Genomic DNA, 22,599 nt, shown 5'->3' with positions numbered 1-22,599 from the left:
TTATCGGAAGTTGAGTCTTTCCCGTATATAAATTTCCCTTCCTTTATTCCATTGTGTTGGTCTGTATAAGACTAATCAAAGAGAGGGCTTGTCATTAATGTAGGATTGTGTTGTTGGTAAACATGGACAGAGGAGAGGTCAGAGGTCTCATCGGGACTTAGCTGAGACTTTAAGCACCCCTAATTCCTTAGGTTATAAGAAAACTACTACTGAGAGTCCTTTGTGAAGTTGCCACAAGTAAAGGAAGACTTTTGATGTCATTCTCTGAACAGTGTGTGTGGCTGAACGCAGCTAGGGAAAAGAGAATGTCAGGGCACTTTCCTGTATTTCCTCCTCTCCTCCAGGCTCCTCACCCAGGGCAGGCAGACCAGCGCAGTCCTTTCTGAAATGAAGCACATTGAGACAGTACGGAACTGGGAGTGTGCTGACAGAAAAGTGTGTTAAAGGATTAAATGTGGACCTGGGAAATTGGTGTCCATGTGAATTGGCTCTCGAATGCTGTGGCTGTAAAAGTCAGAGGCTCCTGTGACTCCAGTCTTCCCTACCTGTGCATCCCACAGCATCTGCTGTAAGTCCCTGGGACTTGGTCAGAAGAGAGTGTCGTGTGACCATAGCCTCTGTTTACACTGACTGTCAGCCTTTCTCTCTCTGGAGTCCCGACCCCCCTTCTCCTGTCTTCTGTGATCTGAAGTTATCCTGTCCTTCTGGTGAAGGAGGTAATGCGAAATTTTGCGCTCAGTAGTGTTCAAAGAGAAATCCTTCTCCCTAAAAGCTCATTAAACAGCAGCCAAGCAGCTCGAGCTATGCTTCCTATTGTCCAAAATGTGTCTCCAGCTTAGCGTAAGAGCCTGTTCCTGGCTTTAAGAACTAGAGAAATTTCCACAGAGAGAGAGAGAGAGAGAGAGAGAGAGAGAGAGAGAGAGAGAGAGAGAGAATAGGAATGAAGACATCATGGAATGGAAACGTCATTTACTTCCTCTTGGAATATAAAGACGAGAAAAGAAAAGCAGGTGCTTAGGACAAAATGCCTTAAAAAAAAGCCTGAAGCAGGTGCTAGGAACACTTGTACCCCAAAATAGCTTTAATTGCCAAAATAACCCTGAAATCTCAACGAGACAAACAAGAGGGGGAGTTAGCCACTGAGAAACCCGCAGACTTCGCAAATGGCCCATTGAATGTGACAAAATGCATTCTGAAAAGATCTTCCAGGTTTGCTCTAATGAAATCAGCTTTTTAAAATGTCAAAGATAAATACAATGTTCAGAAATATCCTGCTTAGATAACAAGCCCAGTTTTGAGAAGCTGGTTGGGAGACTGTAGTGAAGAAGCCAGAAGTATTAGCAAACCAGTTCGTTGTATGAATGTGGCATCTTAAGCCAACGTGTTTAACACTCGGTGATGTAAGCCACACACACACCGCTGCTGGAGCCTTAAACACGAATGAACTGTGAACTTCTCAAGGAAAGGATGTGGTGTTAGAGCTGGGAGGGCAGGATCCTGGCAACCCATGGCCTTCCTAGAGACAAAGAGAGCGGCACTGTGGTGGGAAGGAAAGGATGAAGACAGAAAGGGCCGCCACTCACTGTAGACCGCAGAGAGGTAACCCCCGCACACCACAGACCACAGAGAGGTCACTACCACACACCACGAACCACAGAGGTGGTCCCCGCATACCACAGACCACAGACCGGTGGCCCTGCATAACCACAGACCACAAAGAGGTGACTACCACACACCATGGACCACAGAGGTGGCCACTGCACACCACAGACCACAGGGAAGTGACCCTCACACACGGTGGACCACAGAGAGATGCTCCCCCCCCCCTGCACACCGTGGACCACAGAGAGGTGGCTGTCATGCAAAACTTGCCAGAATTACAAAGGAAATTTATAATCTCCACATTTCAGTGTGTTTTTAATACCAATGCTTTGCTTTCAAAGTCACACAAAAGAAGTGAAGCCCTAGATAAATATTATAAAGAGGTAACGAACAGGCAAAGCTTTTGAAAATTATATTCTACAAGTAAAAAGTGCTGTGCCTCTTTCAAGGGGCCATTGGGCATTTGCTGGTTATGAACTGGGATCAGAGTCCATTTCAACAGACACCAGTAATATATGACACCAGAAGTGAGGGCCATGGGGTCAAATGTTCTGCAGCTTAAAGTATTTACCCATGTGTTTAGAAGAGGAAAAATAAGAAGTTTTTTACTTTGTTTGCAAGTTGAAACTTGTAATATCAAGCTAGGAGCAGGGTACTGCTGGCATAGTTGGCATACCGTACATCCTCAATGTGTGGAGAACGCTTTCAAATCAACAAGGGAAAGGTTTACTCTACTTCCGAGCCATGGGAAAATAAACAAAAACTACCGTGGCCCCACACAGATACAGATATCTTTTTAATGTCCTTCCCAATTAAAACTGTAGTTCGACAGCAGACATAAAGTGGCTGGGAAGGAAGCTACTGCCCACCTCCACGATGGCACAGTCAGCACCAGCCATTACTGATGGAGGGAACTGGTTTAGTAAGCAGTTCTAATCCTAGGAATTTATCCCAGGGACTATGGACACGTGCAAAAAGGCCCACACAAATGCATATTATATCAACATTGGTTATAATGGGGGGAGATGAAACAACTTTCCATACATAGATACCAGCTGCCTTCACTGACAATTACAATGCCTTGCCATGTATGTGTCTGTGTGTGTGTGTGTGTCTGTGTGTGTGTGTGTAAAAATCTAAGGCAAAAATTTCTGGAAATATGTATGTCAAGATATAAACAGTGGCCACCTCCGCACCGCAGAATTGCAGCCACTAAAACAACATGGGTGCGTCTGCTTTGCATTATAATAATGTGTAGTGAACATTATTTCAACAGCTGAGTTCAAAGGCGACCTTTAATCCTACAATATCCACAATGTTATCTGTCAAATCAAGTAAGTATCTCTTTGCTGATTGTAAGATTAGAGACAAAAGGATGTGTGGTACCAAGATTCATTCACTTACATCTCCTGCGATGGACTGGAATATCCAACAAGAATTTAAAAAAAAAGGAAGAGAGAGAGAGAGAGAGAGAGAGAGAGAGAGAGAGAGAGAGGTGTTCGGTGTTCTGTCACTTCTCTGCAGAGAAAAAAGCAGAATATTGTCTATGTTTCTAAGAAACAGAAATAATGCTGCCATCTTCCGCCAAGATATAGTAACGGGAGTTCAGCCATATTGACTTCCTAAGCACAAATGTTGTCCAAAGTGACTTATTCCTTGGGCGACTCGGAACCCAGCCTAGATTTTCTTTTCCCTTTCTTTGGCTGAAAACATCTACATTTCAGATGCAGAAGTTTCTCCCACCCCCAGAGATGGAAAACACACTCCAAAAAGAAGCACCACAGTCACCAAAACCTTGTCTGAGTTGAGTATTCATTTAGATAACTGTAGTTTTGTAAAAACCTTCCTGTGCCCTCATCCCCACACTGACATGGCATAGTGAGAAGTCTTCGAATGGACAGGCTTCCTATCATACTTCTGCCAGCTTCTTATTGGCTGTATAGCACTGGGTCAATCAACCTCTCTGTTCTTCCCAGCTAAGGTTCCAGATGGTCTTGACTCAAAGGTCAAAGAAGATCATCTAGCTCTTAGGAACCCAAAGCATCGCACGTAAATTGCTTTTGTGAGATTCTAGCATAGTTCTGCATCTTAGGGGCTGCTTAGGTGAGTAAGGCAGGAGCTCCTTCCTCCCCTGTGGAAAAGGCTTCCAGTCTGATCCTGAAGACAGGTCACCTGCTATCCCCAAGAGGCAAGGTGGGCAGACGCTGAGGAGCTCCACCACAAAGGAAGGGCTGACCTGTGGCGATTCAGTTACGTTAGGCTGTTATCCTCTGACAGTTGTTACAGAGCACCTGAAAATCCTCCTGGGTGTGCAGGTGCAAAGAGGTAGCCCTGTCCAGTGGAGAGAGACATCCCCGGTCTCTCATTTTGAAAGGCTGTTTATTTAGAGATGTGTTTGCAGCATCGTGAATGAAGCCAGCACCCTGATTTCCAGTGTACTCTGTCCCCAGAATTTCTCCCCAAAATGCCAACATGGGTTCTTCTTTACATTTCGGTGATTGCAACAAAAGCAGTTCAGTTCATTTTTGCCTTTATGGACAAATCTTGACTTCAACATGCAGCAAAGAGGAGAACCTCTGTAAATGAGAGGACTCAGCCCATCAAGTTCTCTTCTTCTCAAACCCCGAAGGAATAAGAACGCCGGAGGGGAGAAGCAGCAGACCAAGTACCCTGGCTTCTGCTGATCTTGCAGGAGGCAGAAACAGTCACATGATTAGGAACGGGCTAGCGTTTAAAGTGTGGCTATCTGTACTCCTCCTGTTTTGTTTCCAGTTGAGGCATCAGGACAGATCCCATTCAGTGAAGTAGGCGGGTGCATAGGCTAGAAATGCATTCGGTTCTAGGTTACAACAAAAACAGGACTGACTGTCGCATAAACAAAAGTCAAGGCACTGATTTGACCCTGACGACGGGCAGTGCTGGGGTAGACAACCCGGGCTGGGGAGCCCGTACAGCGACCAAGCCTGCTGGAGTCGTGTACTCTCTACCTCTGTGTGGTTCATCTCAGCAGGAAGGACTCCATCCACAGGTCTCCACCAGATGAAAATTCCAGGCTAGAAAGGAAGTGTGCTGGAGCAACAGGGAAGGGGTATGGCAGTCAGTTCCGTCTCTGGAAGGAGTTGGCTAAGGGAAAACCGTGATCAATTCTACTTGCATCTAATAGGTGAGGACACCCTGGTGCACACAGTGTGACCATGGCTGAAAGGTGGGGGTGAGGGGAGAAAGGAGACCGGCTTGGCAGCGGCATCTGCCTACCCACAAAGATCTGCCACAAACAGCTCAGGACACCTACTTAACAGCTGATAGACGTAGGTGTTAAGCAAGAATCTTGTTGTCAATGCTTATTTATATACTTTTTAAACGTATTTCTCTCTTGGTATCTTAGCAACTTTGAAATCTCTCTCAGGTGTGCTTTTACTCTCTGCCAAGTTCATGGTTCCCTTTGTAACCGTGCAAAGGGGTGGTACAGACAGCATCTGTAAATCTCAGCATCTCCGTCTGTGTCTGCATGAGACGAAGACGCTGGGCCTTCACAGAAAGAAGTATGGTGAACTGTTCTCAGAAATGCTGGGGTCAGGAAACGGGTGGAAATACACGGCAGAAGTGCGGTTTCAGCGGCTGTCTCTTCTAGACCCTCCTGTGTGGCATTGCATTTGCTTTTCTCTGAAAATGTCCAGGAGACAGGGTATCTTTTTCACACAAAACTAATTGAAATGAAGCCTCGCCGGCTAACTAATAGCCACCATCCTAAATGATAGTACAAAAAACTTTAGCTTTAGCCTTAAAGCTAAAATAGCACTTGATTTTCACAGAAGAAAAAACATATTTAAAGTTGGAAAACCTTGACACCAACAAGACCATGGGTGTGATATGGATAAGGTTTTGTTGTTGTTTTGTTTTTGTTTTTTTGTTGTTTTTTGTTTTTTTTTTTTTTCCAGACAGGGTTTCTCTGTGGCTTTGGAGCCTGTCCTGGAACTAGCTCTGTAGACCAGGCTGGTCTCGAACTCACAGAGATCCTCCTGCCTCTGCCTCCCGAGTGCTGGGATTAAAGGCGTGCGCCACCACCGCCCGGCCTTTGTGGCTCATTGCTGGTTTTGTTCTATGTCCTTTATTTCACCAGTATTGCTAAAAAATTTAATCTAGCATTTTACACTTTCAGGGTTACATATTGTAATCCTGTAAAGAAGTCATGTTTTTTTTAACATCACAATATCACTCTATAATAGCTGAAAGTCCGTGGTTTATAAAATGGCTGTAAGAAACTTTATTTCGAATTGCAATGCTTCCCTCAATCGCAGAACAATTGAAAAGCAGGGACTTTGGAGCCCAGCAATGCTGACTTCTCATTAAGGCTTTACCAATTAGTACTATTTTCCATTTACCCTATTTCCTGACTGTCCCCACTACACAGCATTACCGTAACCGTGAATCTAGGGAAGAGAATGTGGGCATTGCGCACAGCCTTGTTGTCCAAGGACTTGGCTGAGACTCGACAAATGTAAAAGATGAGCAAGTTGTTGCATTTCCTAGTTCTGAGCTCCATTTACAAGGCCAGCAATAGTGACTCTGACTTCTACTGAACATTCTGCTGAACTAAAGATTGAGCCTTTTCTTTTTTCTTTTTTTCATACTCATTGGCCAAGTGAAAAGTTTTAGTTTAAAACTGATAAACAGTAATTTTTCATTGCTGGATAAGGTTTTTATTTTATGACCTTGATTCTAAGTCCACTATGAACTTGCGGATGGGCAATAGTTCATTTATTAAATAATGCCTTTGGAGGAGGTGGATAAACACTCATGTGTGCAGGTGTAGACTCAAGACAGAACAGTCCACCTTGATTTCAGAGGCAAGGTCTCTCTGAGATCTGGGTCCACTGATGAGGCTGGGATGGCTAGCTAATGAACCTGAGACCTGCCCGTCCCCACCTCCACAGCAATACCACCACAGCTACTTCGTATGTAGGCACTGAAGATCACACTTAGGTCCTCAAGCTTGTGGAGCAAGCACTTTGCCCTAGTGATCACCCCAGCCCCCCATTTTAAATAGCATTTTAATCTCTAGTAGGATCAAGTCAAGGTAGTTACTCCGTGTTTCTTGGATTACACAAAAGGTCATTAATGAAGTATATTAAATGAATCAAACATGTCACAGAACTTTACCTTAAATTCCGTTGGACACATCAGCTATGTCTGTCACTGCTTGAGAGGACTGTTGAATGGTACTAGGCCTGCTTTAGAATGGAAGACACAAGTGTGTCACTGGATAAATCTGAGTGCGGTTGACACACGGTGACGTACATTGACCCCTGTAACTAAAGTACAAAAGTGTCCGGACTTTAATCCTGAAAGATTATAAAACCCTTGAGGTTTTTTTTTTCTAAAAATGACAATGCTTTTGTTTGCTTGAGAAACAAGATGAGAATCTGACTGACTTTGGACACAAACATTAAAAATGTGTACAACATTTTCAATATTGAATTCATGAGCATGAAAAATATTTTGAAAATAGACAAAAAATTAGTAAGTCGTCAAATTTTCCACCATAACAAACATTCTGGTCTATGTCTTTATGTAGTGTTTTGTGGATGGTATTAAAACTTAATCATAATACAAAGTTTAATATATTTGTATTATCTTTATCATATTTAAAATATAGGGTATTCTGTCAGGTGCCTATTCCAGGTTACTTAAGCTTTCCCATGTCCCTCTAATTAGGTTCTGAGATTACTACCAACTAATAATATAAATAATCTTTTAATATTCACCATGTTTTTCTTCATTTAGAATTGTTTCATTCAGGTAGATTCCAGCTGCCAAAATTAATGAAAATATGTAAGTTCTCAATTTCAGATACACATCTTAACATTTTTGAAGGTCTTCTTTGTTCAAGTATTTTTGTTAGACTGACTGAAATCTATTCTACAGCTTGACAAAGTTTAAATAAATCAAAGGAAACTGCCTGGGCACACAGAATGACACCTCAGTCCTTCTCTGAGACACCGTCTGTGGAAGTGTCTGAGTCCCTCCTTGTTTCCTTCAGTTTTACAGGAGATTCTAAACTGTCCTCAAGCATGCGCTATGTGGAGACACAGTCAATGCAGATCGGAGCCTCCTATATGATTCAGTTTAGCCTGGTGATGGGGTGTGGCCAGAAATACACCGCTGACATTGACAACCAGGTGAAGCTGGAGTTCTCAGCCAACCATGGCCTTACGTGGCATCTTGTACAAGAGGTACGTATGCTTTCTCTGACACCAAAGAGCAATTGCAAACAAAAGAAATAAGTGTAGCCAAGACTGGATACTCTTGGATACTGTATCAAGTCTTATTTCTCCAGCCCCCTTTCTCTGAAAGCATGGCTTTTCCTCCCCTATGGCATGTTTTGAGCTCTTCTTTCCCCAACCAGGGGTTGTCTAGATAAGGAATGAGTTGGCTTCTGACCTTAGAAACAAACACATAAGAACTATAATCTAAATTTTGTAATAAATCTACTTTGCATATGACGCATGCACACTCTTATAATCTGACCTTTCCATAAATGTAAAAATTTAACACAAAGGATAAGTTTTATAAATGCTAATTATGTTAATAGATTGAAATTAACCTTCATTCCTATCTGTGGTGAGAACTGAAAGATGTTTAATCCTATGATGACATCTCAGTTGTAATTTCTTCCCAAATGTTTTTAATGTCACAGAAGAAAAAATGACGAAATTGGTCCCTAGTGCCAGTAGCTGAGACTGTAGCCTTAGCTTGTTGCTCTACGGTCTCTCTCTCTTGCTGTAGGACAGGAGACATCTGCAGCAGACGAAGGGAAACCGAGTTTAACTTCTGCATCTCTTTCAGGAGTGCCTTCCCAGTATGCCAAGTTGCCAAGAATTTACATCTGCCAGTATTTACCATGCCAGTGAGTTCACACAGTGGAGGAGAGTCATTGTTCTTCTTCCCCAGAAAACCTGGTGAGCAACAACGTCCTAAACATAGCCGTTCCTTCCACTTTTATCCTGTTATCTAACCTGAGTATGAAGATAAGCTCAGCAGATAGTAAGATTGTTTCCTCTCTGTTCGGAAACCTAATCTTGCTTATATACTCAGGTTTTTTGGAAAATGGAGTTAATGAGAAATATGAAAATTTGTTTTTCCAATGTTTCTGATCTTGCTTCTTACCCCCAAGAATTCTGCTTTTGTGGAAAAGCTCAATGAGCCTACCTTCTTTACATTGGACCTTCAAAATGAAATGACCCAAGGGATCTAGAAATCCAAGTAGTTCGGATGGCGAGTTTATTTTCTCATTGCAAGGCCTAGCTTTATATCAAAAGTTTAGCACACATTCTCTTTCTAGTCACATTTTTTAGTAACAATAGAAATCATCCCTTGGAAAGAGAAAGCCTCAGTAAACAAGGAAGAAAGAACAATCGAGAATTTTTTATTACAATAGTTTTTTGCAGACTCCATTGTTTTCATCTTAGTCTGGTCAGTCGAAACATTGCAATATTGGTGTCTTTTTTTTTTTTTTCACTCAGTGTTACGGATAATATTTAAAGCCTTTTGTCAGCATAAGTTTGCCCAAAGGAAAAGTCCCAGACTGCAGATTAGGTCTCAATGTAACTCCACCAGTGCTCAACCAGTCATGTGATCCTTGCTGTCACCACCCCCTCTTCAAGGTAGAATCCTGTGGATGTATAGACTGTAATTAGTTTATCTTAGAGGCTCCTCACCCTGGACGTCTAAGATTCTGATTTGTGTGTAGAAGGAAAAGCATAATCAAGACCAGCATTGTATTTTCCTATTGAAGGCATACGCCTTCAATGCACTTCTTATGAAGAGAAAATAACTAAGCAAATCTGTCTCTGATTGTTTTCAATATAAAAGTTGGGCTCTTCCCAAAGGCAACGGGCAGGTGACAACCCAGAATTTGCTTTGTAACTTGTGGTGAAGACCGAGTGACTGCACTGTGTAAGAATGGCTCCTTGATTGTTTGTAGAGCCCATCATTATGTCGGCTGGAATAAGAAGCTTGACATTTGATTTCCACAGGTGTTTTTTTATATGTCCCACTGTGAGCCATTTCCAGGATTCTCTATTGACGCTTTGTGTAATAAGTCCTTGGTTTCTTTAATATTCTGCTCTTTTGTGTCTACTGCTGGGAGTGTAATCAAGATTTTTATTTAATTTCAATGATATTCCAAGCATGTATTTCGATGAAAGCATATGTAAAACAACACCTCAAACAATTGAAACACTGAGCAAGCACTCTGAGTGCAAGCTCCTCAGGGCTTTCGGTCTTCATTGCTGCATAATTAAATTTATTTCTTTCATTATTAAGAAAATCACCAAGTGGTTTGACTCATTGGCATATGTGACTCGATTTTAAAATGACTATCTTAAGATAATATTTTGTTGTGTGTTGTAGAAACATTCCAAGCCACCATTCCTTTTTAGTCTCTCCATGCATGAGTGTTTTGGCTGAATTATGTCTTCATGCCACGTGTGCCTGGTGCCACGTGTGCCTGGTGCCACGTGTGCCTGGTGCCACGTGTGCCTGGTGCCTTCAGAGGTCAGAAGATGGCCGTAGGTCTTCTGGATCTGGAGATACTGACAGTGGATTCTGGGAATCAAACCCAGGTTCTCTGGAAGAGCAACCAGTGCTCTTAACTACCATACCAGCAGGTCTGACTCAGAACAGGTTACCTTCGTCAGTGTTGAAGAGAAATATCATGACACTTAGACTCTGTACATTCATTAGAGCGTCTGTCCTATAGTATGCTTATTAGTATATCTTCATGGAATGTCAGAAAGTTAAATAGAATTTTGATTCAAAGCACATCGATGTATTAAAAAGATGGCGTACTCTAAGACACATATGTGAATATACGATATGAAAATGGAAGGGAACCTATTTGGGGTCAGGAAGGGATCTAGCAGGAAGCAGAAAGAGGGAAAGGGGAAGCAGTAGATGGAAAATATGAGCAAAATGCCATGATGTTATGTATATGAAACTTACTTTTTATGCCAACTAAAACTTTGGTAAATATGTTACTCTCAAACAAAAGAAAATATTATTCCTGTTGCCATGTGCCTTTGAGCACATGTACCTGTAACCAAATTCTGCTTTCCCAATTTCCTTTAGACTCCTTGGGAGGGAAAAGTGAAATGCTATTTTAAAAAACAAACATCCCAGTATAGTATTTATTCCCCTTGACTCATGGTTGATCTAAATATTATTTCTACATAAGGAAGTTTTATGCTGGTTATTGCCATTGTTTCTGAGGATATAATGATTAAAGTCTCTACCATAAGGATTAAATTTATTTAGTCTACACAGCGTTTTTGGTAATTTTTCTATAATGCCTATTTCAAGGTTTTTGCAAATAGCATTCTACTGGAGAAAGAGGGAGTTTGGTTTGAAGCAGTGTTGTTTTTCTGACCAAATCATTGTTCTGCTGTTTTGATTCAAACGTGTATGCAAATATAAATTAAATACATTAAAGCAAGCATGGTCCTTGCAATAGCCTAGGTATGTTAACTTTGGAAAAGGTGTTCGATTGGATACCTGTCAAGTGGAAATGGCTCCTGGATACACCTGCTCAGAGAAACTAGACTGAACATTTGTTACCCAATGAAAATTAATTTCATTTTTATGAGGGACATTTACATAAGAACAGGGCCTAATGAGACCCAAACAGCTGTCAGTTGCGGACTTCATAAACAAATCAACACCTAATGACTGCGTGAGTTTCAGAATAATTGGGCAAATGTAATTACTGAAACTCTAAAGGTGGAAAATACAATTTAGCTAGCCTTCATTTACCTTGGTTCTTCAGTTACTTAAGCATGGAGAAATGAGTGGGTGCCAGTATGGTTTGGTCGGGAAGTTTATGAGAGGAAGAGGTATTGCCTCAAGTGCTGTTGCTTTGAGAAATCCATGGAGTTTGAAGTTTGGGTTTTAAATGCAAGTCAGTGTTATTGTGTGACCTCTTCAGGGATGGATGGACGTATGGGTGGATGGATGGATGGACAGATGGGTGGATGGATGGGTGGGTGGGTGGGTGGGTGGATGGATTTGATTGTTGGATGGATGGATGGATGGATGGATGGATGGATGGATGGATGGATGGGTGGATGGATGGGCGGATGGATGGATGGATGGATGGATGGATGGATGGATGGATGGGTGGGCGGGTGGGCGGGTGGACGGACGGACGGACGGATGGATGGGCAGGTGAGTGGATGGGTGGGTGGATGGATGGTTAGATGGATGGATGGATAGATAGGTGGACAGACAGACAGACGGACAGGCCAATGGTAGAATGTATTGACAAATGAAGTATTTGTGCTGAGGACAGCATTGAGCAATGGTGCACCTGTGAGTCAGTGTGATCACTCCTCATCTTCCCTCCTGTGATCAGCCTAGAAATGGCTCACACGGTTAATTTTTTTTTTCATTAAAAATCAATCAAACATTCAATCTCTTTTTCCTGGCTTTTCTCTTAATATGTAGAGTATATTTAAGTGAAATAACATTAAACTTCCTATGGCAAGGACATTCCTCTTCAAGGGTACATGAGCGTAAGGATCAGTTCCTTAGGGAACGACCTTTGGGCGCTCATGTGACTGTAAGAATATAAACTGGAAACGAAGAGGAGTTTCTCAACACCTGTACCCTGCTTTGGTACTGAAAGTAGAAAACCTCGAAATACTATTTTCCTCAGTACCGTAAAGGCATCTCACCATGAGGATAACAACCTACCTCTTCAGAGTCAGACACTTCAAGGGATTCTAAAAATCAATTTGTCCAAACCTTTTTCTGAGAAGTGAGGAACTAAAAGGCTCTGACAGTTTGGATTTCTCACTGAAGATCACACGTCTGCTGGGCTGCAGAGCTGGAATCAAAGGAGTCTATTCCCTGACTCCCGTGAATTCTGCAGTCCACTGCCTCTGGAAGGTAGACACAGACTCCTCTTCGAGCCCGTTTGACTCATTTTTAGCACACTGGTTTTTTGTTTTGTTTTTGTTTTGTTTTGAGCGCTTAATTTATTCTGTGCTGTGCTTATCTCTGAAAGACCATGACGACTCAGCTGGGACTCTGGACACGACTCAGATTATAATCAGTTTAAGAAGAACAGAGCATCTCTCCTTTTCGTGATGGTAGCGTCCATGAGTTTTGTTTTGTTCAATTCTATAGGGCACTATGCTTGTCTTAGCATTCTATTGCTGTGATAAGACATCATGACCACAGCAACTCTTATAAAAGAAAGCATTTAACTAGGGCTTGCTTACAGTTTCAGGGGTTTAGCCCATTATCGTCACGGTGGGGAACATGGCGGCATTCAGTTCAGGCAGACACGGTGCTGGGAGTAGCTGAGAGTTCTACATCTGGATCCATAGCAGCAGGAAGAAAGAGGCTGTGGGCCAAGCATGGGCTTTTGAAACCTCAAAGCCCATCCCCAGTGACACAAGGCCATGCTTCCTACTTCCTCTCAAGTAGTACCACTCCCTGAAGGCCATGCTTTCAAATATGTGGAAGCCATTCTTATTCAAGTCACCACAGTACTGTGTTGTAGTGAAGCAGGGCCCCTTGTTCTGGCCTCCCGGCTAGCTCAGTTGATAGAACATGAGACTCTTAATTTCAGGGTCATGGGTTCGAGCCCCACGTTGGGCACTACTCTGTTGTAGTGAAGCAGGGCCCCTTGTTCCGGCTGCCCAGCTAGTTTATACCCAAAATCACAACATACAAATTGTATTCATTTAAACACTGTCTGGCCCATTAGTTCTAGCCTCTTATTGGCTAACTCTTAAGCCACTCTGTTGTAGTGAGAAGCAGGCTGGCTGTGTTCCCAGCATCCATCTAGCTTATACCCTGAAATAATCACACAGAGATCTGTACTAATTAAATTACTGCCTGGCCCATTATCTCTAGCCCCTTATTGGCTAACTCTCACATGTTAATTTAGCCCGTCTCCATTAATGTGTATTGCCACTTGACTGTGGCTTACCAGCATGAGTCTAACCAGCATCCGTCTCAGAGAGGAGAGCCATGGCGTCTGCCACACTGCCTTCTTCCTCCCATAATTCTGTTCTGTCTACTCCTAAGGGCTGGCCTATCAAAAGGCCAAGGCAGCTTCGTTATTTAACCAATGAAAGTAACACATAGACAGAAGACCCTCCTACACCAGTACTGTAAAGGAATCTACACTCATTGTAGGCTTTTCTAAAGGAAACCTTGTAATGGAACTAGGAAAATCAGGATGGCTGTTCAATTATAAACATAAACCTACTACCATAGAGGTGTCTCTGTCTTATGGCCCATGATAGGTACTGATGTGGAAATAAACCCCAGTCTACTGGAGGCCCTCAGTGAACCCTGGAATTCACCCTACTACGTATGAAAACACAAGCTATTAGCAACAGATTATTGACAAAATACACAAATAAAAGCTTAGCCTGTATTTTAGCAGTCTGTTGTGTCCTTGTGGTGTGATTAATTTGTGTAATTGGGGCAGATTATTATGGATCATTCAGAAGCAAAGCAAGTGTGCTTATAGTGTGCTAGGGGATGCTCTAATCAGCAGAGCTAAGACTCACAAGAATTCTGCGTAATTCTATGTTGCTACTGCTGCTGCTGATGTGGTTGTTTTAGCACCTTGAGAAAAAATAACACAGATCTCTGAAAATTCCTGCAGGTGAAATTTTCTCTGTAATTTTTTAAAAGTGTTTTTAAGTAATCATTAATACTGAGCCTTTCGTGACTTTCAAAATATCTTCTTTAGACTCTGATGTCAATAAACTAAGACCCCAAGTGTTTGTGTTTAACTTTTCATCTCTATTTAAGGTCAACTGGCCCATGAAACTCCAGCAAGTTCGTGTTTCAGAAATAAGCACGCCTTCATGTGCAGATCTTCTTGCTAGATATAACTTTTCAGCGTGTCTTCTCAACCCCACAATTGTACTCTAAAGGTTTTGCTTTCTATTCTGAACCAAACCAAAGTCTTCTGATAACACTGGCGTGCCTGTTCTTGAGAAACTGTATCACTTGGGGTAAAATAGTTCATATTCTCGCCTGTGAGAGACATGTTTTATTTAGTGGGTAGCTTTTACTTTTGAATGTTATTTCTTTATTTCCAGGATCAAATTTTGAGTAACAACAGAAAGTCTGGCCCACTATTTTCCTTTAAAAATGCTTCAACTAAATTAAGATTAAAGCATAATATAGGCAGGCTCTTTTTCAACTTTCTTTCATTACAGAATTGTTAAACTGTAAAATAATTGATTGGAAATTAAGCTAAAGAAATATTGGGGTCCTAAGTAGAAGTTCTGAAGGCTTTGTTTTCAGAAAGGTGCTGAACTCTGGTCTTCTTAGGGAGAAATGCCACAGTTGAACTGATATTTTCTGCTTTATTCCTAGGTCCAGCGCCACCCGCTTCCGCTGGAGTCAGAGCTACTACACAGCACAGGATGAGTGGGCTTTAGACAGCATCTACATTGGGCAGCAGTGCCCCAACATGTGCAATGGGCATGGCTCGTGCGACCACGGCATGTGCAGGTATGTGCTCCTGAGAGCATAACCCACTCCTGAGTTTGTGTCTGTGGGTTCTTCCCTGAGGCTATTTTCCCAGACACTACAAAGACTCAGACATAACAAAGGAGCCAGAAGAAAGTGAGTGTCCCTTCTGTTCTTGTTTTTCATGTAAAGGAGCTGTTACATGAATGCAAAGCCATATATCATATATATTCTAAACCTCTCAATCTAAACTCAAGAGCAGACCTGATGGGTTAACCTGAAAACCTGGCTGTTAGTTCCCACCCATCCCTCATCATCTGTTGTAATAGGAGCGGCAGGGCTGCGTCCCCAGCACCCCGGCCGCCTGCTAGCTTATGCCCGAAATAACAACACACAAACTGTATTCATTTAAACACTGCTTGGCCCATGTCTATCTAGCCTCTTCTCGGCTAACTCTCGCACCTGGACTAGCCCATTTCTAATAATTGTTTGTAGCACCCCAAGGTGCGCTTACCGGGAAGAGCCTAGCCTACATCCATCCTGGGTCGGAGCTGCCTGGGAGAGCAGAGCTTGGGGTCTCTGCTCCAAAGAGCAGAGCTGTCGAGTCTACCCGGGAGAGCTGAGCATGGCGTCTCTGCTCCAGAGAGCAGAGCTGTCGGGTCTGACCTCACTTCCTCTTCCTCCCAGAATTCTCTTCTGTTTACTCCACCCACCTATGTTCTAACCAATAAAATGGGCCAAGCCAGTTTCTTTATTAGCCAATGACCTTCCTCCATCAATCATCCTCAGTTAGTCAAACATTCTGCTACACTTTCGGCGTTACACCGCTTCACTTGAAGCTCAAGATTGTGCAAATGGGAAGAAAGTGAGTACACTCGAATACAAAGAAACCCCCAAACTATGTGATTTAATCAGAACTATAAAATGTCACAAGAGTGACATGTTAGTTGAATACATGAACCTACATATATAGTATCTTTAAAGTAGTAGGGAAATCCCAGTCTCTCTGGCACAAACATAAGCCCAAGTGTCTTTTGTTACTTCTAATCTTGAGTCCCACAATTTTAACATAATACCTGTAACTAAAGATTCTACCCATTTTGAAGAACGTGAAAACTGAAGATTGTACCATATCCTGTGTACATTAATGCTGCAGAAAGATGCGTCGGGATGCGTAAGGATGAGACCCAGGGGGACGTGGCATGGACTACCTTAAGCAGGAGAGCATTGTGTCGCTCATGACTTGGTCACTTTCGCTGTTCTCACAGGTGTGACCAGGGGTACCAAGGGACTGAGTGCCTCCCAGAAGCTGCTCTTCCTTCCACAATCATGTCAGATTTTGAGAACCCCAACGGTTGGGAGTCTGACTGGCAGGAAGTTATAGGCGGAGAAATCGTAAAGCCCGAGCAAGGCTGTGGGGTCGTTTCTTCTGGATCGTCTCTCTACTTCAGTAAGGTATGCCCAGAAGTCAGAATGAGCCATTAGTCAGCGGCTGTGGCATGAGACTTGTTCACAGGTGTGCTGAACTCCACAGGTACAAACAAGGAATGGTTTTACTATTCTTCATGTCCTTCATTGGGCTTAGCCATGTGCCAGTCCTATTGTGACATTGGGAACCCATCTTATTATTGATGTGGATTACTACAAATACAGCTTAAGCCAGTTTAGAGTTCCTCGTACTCTTGTTCTTTTCTGTGCAGTGCTCGGGCAGAACGGACAAACTCTGACATGGTGGGCAAGCATCCTGCCACTGAGTGACATCCCAGATCCCCTCACCCACCGCTCTTGCACTTCATTTAAACCCCATTGCTTTCCTGTAGCCCAGTGCTGTGCAGGCTTCTGTCTTGAAGGCTTCTGTGTTGACTAAAGCAGGCTTTTAATCTTTCCTCGCTCCACCCTTTTAGACTCTGTGAGAAGACACGCCTAGGCTGAGAGACAGACAGGGATGGATGGAAGAGCCTAGAGGTTAGAGAAGCTAGTCTATGTGTTTGATTCCGTCTGATGCTACCACTTCCTAGCTGTGTGTCTGTAGGCATATCCCTTCATCCTCTTTCCACTCACCTCCTCATCCACAAAGGGGACAAGGAGAGAGTCCACTTCAGTGGAGTTCTTACATGGATGGAGTTAGTAAGTGTTGACCCTGTAGCAGAGTCTAGGGATTGTGTTTATTGGATTTGTCATCCCGTGAATCTCAGGACTCTGGCTGGAGGAAGTAAGAGTGAAGAGAGGAAGGGAGTGGATACAGAGCCGTTCCCGGAGAGAGGGGGCTGAGCAGCTGGCTGTTGAGCAGCCATAGCTCCAGGGTTATTCTATCTTAGTTTGGTGACTACCGGTAGACCCTACTGGTGTAGAATGCTTCATCAATCTTGTTCTTGAAACATTCAGCTTTCCTGGTTGTAGCAGCCAATTAGACACACACATTGGTAAACGTCAACAAGGGACTCAGATGCCAGGCACTGGCAGAATTGCAACAACTAATTCTCTTTGAGCACCCCAACCCACGTTGATTTGTTGAGGATGAGAGAGGAGCCCCCTTCCTCTCCTCACTATCGTCCTGGCAGACCGTCTTCTGCACTCTGTTCTGGTTCATCTCCAGTGAAAACAGAAAACACAGGGAGCAGGCACCAACCTGAGTGACATGTCTCGCCCTAAGCGTGGGCAGTTGTCTTCAGGATGGGAAGTAGTTAATACTGTCTCTTTATAGGAGGATTACAGTCACCAATTCCGGTACAATTAGAAATGTCTCACTTCATTTACATCCTATAGCAAGTAGACAGGTGTGGATGATATACCACAGGGCTCCTACAGCGTAGATTTTGTTTTGGCAGAAATCCAATAAAAATTAATTCGTGCAAGTGAAAAAATAGGTTCGAGTTTTGTTCTGATGTAGGTGTGAAGCGAAGAATCCACAAGGAAACAAGACAGGGAAGGATGGAAATCAGGATGGGTCTAGTCCGTGTGTCCTGGCTGTTGACACGGACAATCCTACCGTCACGATCTCTAGAGATCATAGTCAATAAGGGACCAGTGCACACTAGAAACACGGCTCTGCAGAAGGGACGCTGTGCTTGCTGTCAGCATCTGCTTTAAAATAAGATTATAAATATTTCACTGGTAAATGTGTCTATGCATACACGGAAATTTCAAACACAAAATGTCCTGGGTGGCAGATCCGTATTCCATCCACTTGACCCAAAATTGTCTTTTCTACAGTCAGACTGTCTGGGTATGCTACGTTCCAGAGCTCGTGTGGAGTTATTTCTCTGTATTTCAGCATTCCTGTCTGTAAAGCAGAGTGCTGGGCGCAGTGAGGAAGTTAGTGCAGGTGAAGAACGGAGCCGTGTGGGGAACAAGATGCATTAGTCATCACTGTGATTTTTTCATGAGAGGAAATTATAAAACGGTGCCATTGAATTTCCCCCCACATATGCCTTTCTACTTGAAAATCATCATTTCAAAGGTACAAATTTCCCTTCATCTCTCGGTACAGCCTTCCCCCTCTGGGCTTCTGTAAAAATATCTCAGGGCCTTTCTTTTCCCTATTTTTCACTAGTAGCATCTATCTGTTTAGAATTCTAAGTGGAAAATCTCATCTTAAACTAAAAGAGGAGAAAGTGGTTTCCATGCAATCAGAATAAGGGAAACTTAGGAGGGCCTGACCTCGGGAATAGCAATTACTCAGCTACTCACAGACTGTCTTCCTATCCAGTGCCAGGTTGACTACCACCATGAGAGAAGAATCATCACTTATTTCCAAAGGGAAAGCGGGGAGAGTTTCCAGTTGGCTCCTCGGTGTCCCCGGAGGAGTGGTGTAGAGATCCCCGCCTGCAGTCGCCAGGCTGTGCGCTGGCTAGCTTGGGAGAGACATGAGCGCTGAGCACTGAGCAGGCAGCAAAGAGAGAGCTCTAAGTCACGTGCCCACCTCCCTAAGTTGATGTCTCTAAAATCCCTCCATCCTCTGCCTCTCCAGCCACAGGGTGTAGGCTGCTCTCTGGCCATCTCCCTTACCCGCATCTCTGGTATTTGCTTTCCAGCTGGGAAGCTCCCACAGCCGAAGGTTGTGTTTGGTTCCTGCCTTTGCCCTGAGTCTGCTGCCCTGCCTCCTACCTATCTGCGGCGGCGGCGGGGCTGTGTCCCCAACACCCCGGCTGCTTGGCTAGCTCATGCCCGAAATAACAACACACAAACTGTATTCATTTAAGAACTGCTTGGCCCATGAACTCTATCCCTTACAGGCTAATTCTCTCACCTGGACTAGCCCATTTCTAATTATGTTTGTAAGCACCCCAAGGTGCGCTTACCGGGAAGATTCTAGCCTCCGTCCATCATGGTGTCTCTGCTCCAGAGTGCAGAGATGTTGAGTCTCTCCGGGAGCAGAACAGAGTCTGACCTCACTTCCTCTTCCGCCCAGCATCGTATTCTGTTTTCTCCTCCCATCTATGCTTTAACCTATGAGGGCCAGCCAAGCAGTTTCTTTTATTGCTCAGCCAATGAAATCAACAGATTGATATGACACTCCCACATCAGGGCAGACTCTCCCAGGCATCGTCGTCTTCGCCTTTCTGAGGTGACTGTAGCTGGTGTACTCTTCCTGCCTTTCTCGCGGGACCAGGCAGAAAGCACCAGCTGGGCTGAGCTCTCGATAAAGTGACCAGCTCCCGAATGCATGTCATAGTTTAGGTTTATGTGTCGATAAACACCCAGAGGACTCAGTAGGTCTGGAATAATTAAATGTCCATGTGACCAAAGGGACCTCAGCATGGGATCAGTTGGGCTGCAGCCACCATTGTCATACTGGGTCTGCCACACTATCTGGCTTCTTCTCGTGGTGTTTTGTGTAACACGGTTATTATAGAAATGAGTTGACTTGACTAGAAGGAGAGATTCTAAAGGAGTGGTTGCGTTCAAGTAAATATAAGAGAAGTTTGACTCTTGTGGCGTTTTCAGTAAAGGAAACCAATGAGATGGGAGGTGAAAACTCACAGCTGCTTAGAGGATCTGTTATCAGTTCTGTTACCTCCCGTCTGGTAAGATTTGATGTATCTCAGCTGAACGCTTAAAGAAGGGGGCCATTTCACCTCTAGCTTATTTTACTTCTAAAAACCATATCTCCCATATAGACTCTCAGGTACGAAAATACTAGAATGTCTGAAGGGTTTCTCGGAGCATTTCAAGTCAACTGGAGAATCACTTTCCCACTCTGGGAATGGAAACATGCTCATTCAGCCTGTTACTCTAACACGTGGATACAGACACGCGAACGTGCGTGTGTGTGTGTGTGTGTGTGTGTGTGTGTACACATGTGTGCATGAATCCATAGATCACAGCAAAGTAGGAAAACTCCAAAGCAATAATTCCATCATATTCTAAATTCTGACATAAAATTATCATGAGACTTTTTTTTTCTTTTTCTCTTAATTTCTTTGAAATAATGTTCAGCATTTCAGGTCCTTGAACAAAAGAAATGATGCTTGCTATTTGTCTATGAAAACACACTTTCAATGCCAAGCTAAACATGCGTGTGATATTTCCCACCATTTCTAAAAGTCCAACCAAAGTGGTTTCCAAACCCCTAGGGACTAACAGAAGAACAAGCCTGCGCGGTGGGTTCACAACAGACCCCCGTTCCAAACAGCTAATTGTGATGATTGGATTTGTATAATTCTCACCTTAGAGCCTTATCCTTCTGGCTCGCTTCCACATGCTGCGTTTTTCATAGATTTTTTTGCTAGGTTGAAATCAACCTGCTAACTCTTAGAGTTTTTCTCCCAAACATCACTGTGCTTGCTGTGGTCCTGGGGTATGAAAGAACTGGACGTTTCTCATTTACCATATTTCAGACAAACAGTTTAAGATAGTTCAAAGCAAATACAAGAGTTCATCGAATCATACTAGAAATGGGAAGGTTTAAACAATGAGCCCGCGTTGGAATCAGGGTCATCTCCCTTGCAGGCAGGCATCCTGGCTTCTTTTGGACCCTTAACTGGCTTTAGAATTCTTGATAGGAGTATACTTCTTTAATTAGTCCACAGATAATTACCCTCTCGGTTTCTGTGTCAGAAGAACTCTCCCTCGGTGAACTCAGGAGATGAAACTGAGGCTCAGTGTGAGCATAGGCGTTTTTCCCTCTAGTCTACATGTATTGTCTCAGTTTTCCTTCCTGATCTCTAGTCGAATTCCCATGTGCCCTCCAAGACCAGAAAAGTCTTCTGATTAACTCTGGTAAAACCTAACTATGTGGGAGACTCTCATGATCGACCTTCTTGTATACCACCTTATCTTGAAGTCATTACACAGAACAGGGTGACAACCTCTTGTCAACCTGTGTCGGCGCCACCCAGCTGGCTGACCTACAGGGGCACAGCAAGAGAAGGAAGTGGGCTACTGGATTTCTGGACATTTTTAACATGTTAAGATATAAGAGACTGTTGAATGGTTAGACACTCACTTAGGTGGCTCCTCCCAATGCCTCTACTTGAGGGTAAGCAAAGCAGATGGAGAGACCCGAAAACTCCGTTTTTGTCAAGAAGTTTCTGTCTTGCCCACTTCGCCGTGACTTGCTCTGAAGATAAGAGCTGTGAGCAAATCTCTGGGGAAAATACACCTTCAGAAATGCATGCATGTAGTGCACAAGACAACTTACACACAACTCATGTGATTTAATACAATTATCACAACTCCGTAAGGAAGGAAGGATTGCCAACATCACACCTGTGAAGCTCAGAAAGGCCACATATCATGAACAGAATGAATAAAAGGCCAAGAGCCAAACCCAGCTCCAGCCAGTGCACACGTGAGTCATAGTATCAGGCTCAGTCAGAAATGCTTGCCTTTTCAGCACAGGGACCTGGGTTCAATCCCCAGAATCCACACGATAAACAAAATTCTATCCAGGCATAACAACACAGGCCTTTCAGCAGTCGGGAGGTAGAGGCAGGTGGATTCTGTGAGTTTGAGGTCACCGTGTTTTAGATAACGAGTTCCAGGACAGATAAGTCTGCATAGTGAGACTCCGTTTCAAAAAATAATAATGATAAAATTGATTAATTAGAATAAGAGCAGACAGGGTGATACATACTTGTACTCTCGGCACGGAAGGTAGAGACAGGCGTACCCTTAGAGCTCACTGGCCAACCAAACTAGCCTAGTTGGCAAATTCTAAGCCAATGAGAGACCCTGCCTAAAACTAAAGAAACAAACAAACAAATAACACAACAAATGTGGTATTGTCTAATCATGGTCTTCAGGCCTTTGTATTCATAAGCATGGGTATGCCCGTTGACCAACCAACATGCACCCAGTTCATTGTCTTTCTTCTCCGTTACTCCTGCATGGGAGACTTACAAGGCAAGGACTAAAAGTGTTTTGAGTAGTTTTGCTCTATTTTTTAGGACTATTTGGTACAGTAGGGAATTCTCAAGAGTCTCCCAGCTGGGTCTGGGTATATCAGTGATGGAGATGAAGTAAGTGATCCAGGAGCAGAAACTACACCACAGC

At 43.4% G+C, this 22,599-nt stretch overlaps 1 protein-coding gene across 1 annotated transcript in view; it reads left to right on the top strand.

Moving 5' to 3' along the window:
* Nucleotides 1-22,599, top strand: part of Reln (reelin) — a 420,580-nt gene that overhangs the window by 301,535 nt on the left and 96,446 nt on the right. The window contains exons 21-24 of the mRNA XM_050139698.1: nucleotides 7,643-7,835; nucleotides 8,449-8,561; nucleotides 15,007-15,144; nucleotides 16,371-16,557. Coding sequence (XP_049995655.1) covers nucleotides 7,643-7,835; nucleotides 8,449-8,561; nucleotides 15,007-15,144; nucleotides 16,371-16,557 — 631 coding nt within the window. The remainder of the gene's footprint in view (nucleotides 1-7,642; nucleotides 7,836-8,448; nucleotides 8,562-15,006; nucleotides 15,145-16,370; nucleotides 16,558-22,599) is intronic.

This window comes from Alexandromys fortis, unplaced genomic scaffold, assembly GCF_014885135.2.
Source record: "Alexandromys fortis isolate MF-2015 unplaced genomic scaffold, M_Fortis_MF-2015_v1.1 scaffold_38, whole genome shotgun sequence".
Lineage (NCBI taxonomy): Eukaryota > Metazoa > Chordata > Mammalia > Rodentia > Cricetidae > Alexandromys > Alexandromys fortis.
Note: the sequence above shows the minus strand (reverse complement) of the source record. Positions and strands in the feature narration are given on the sequence as shown.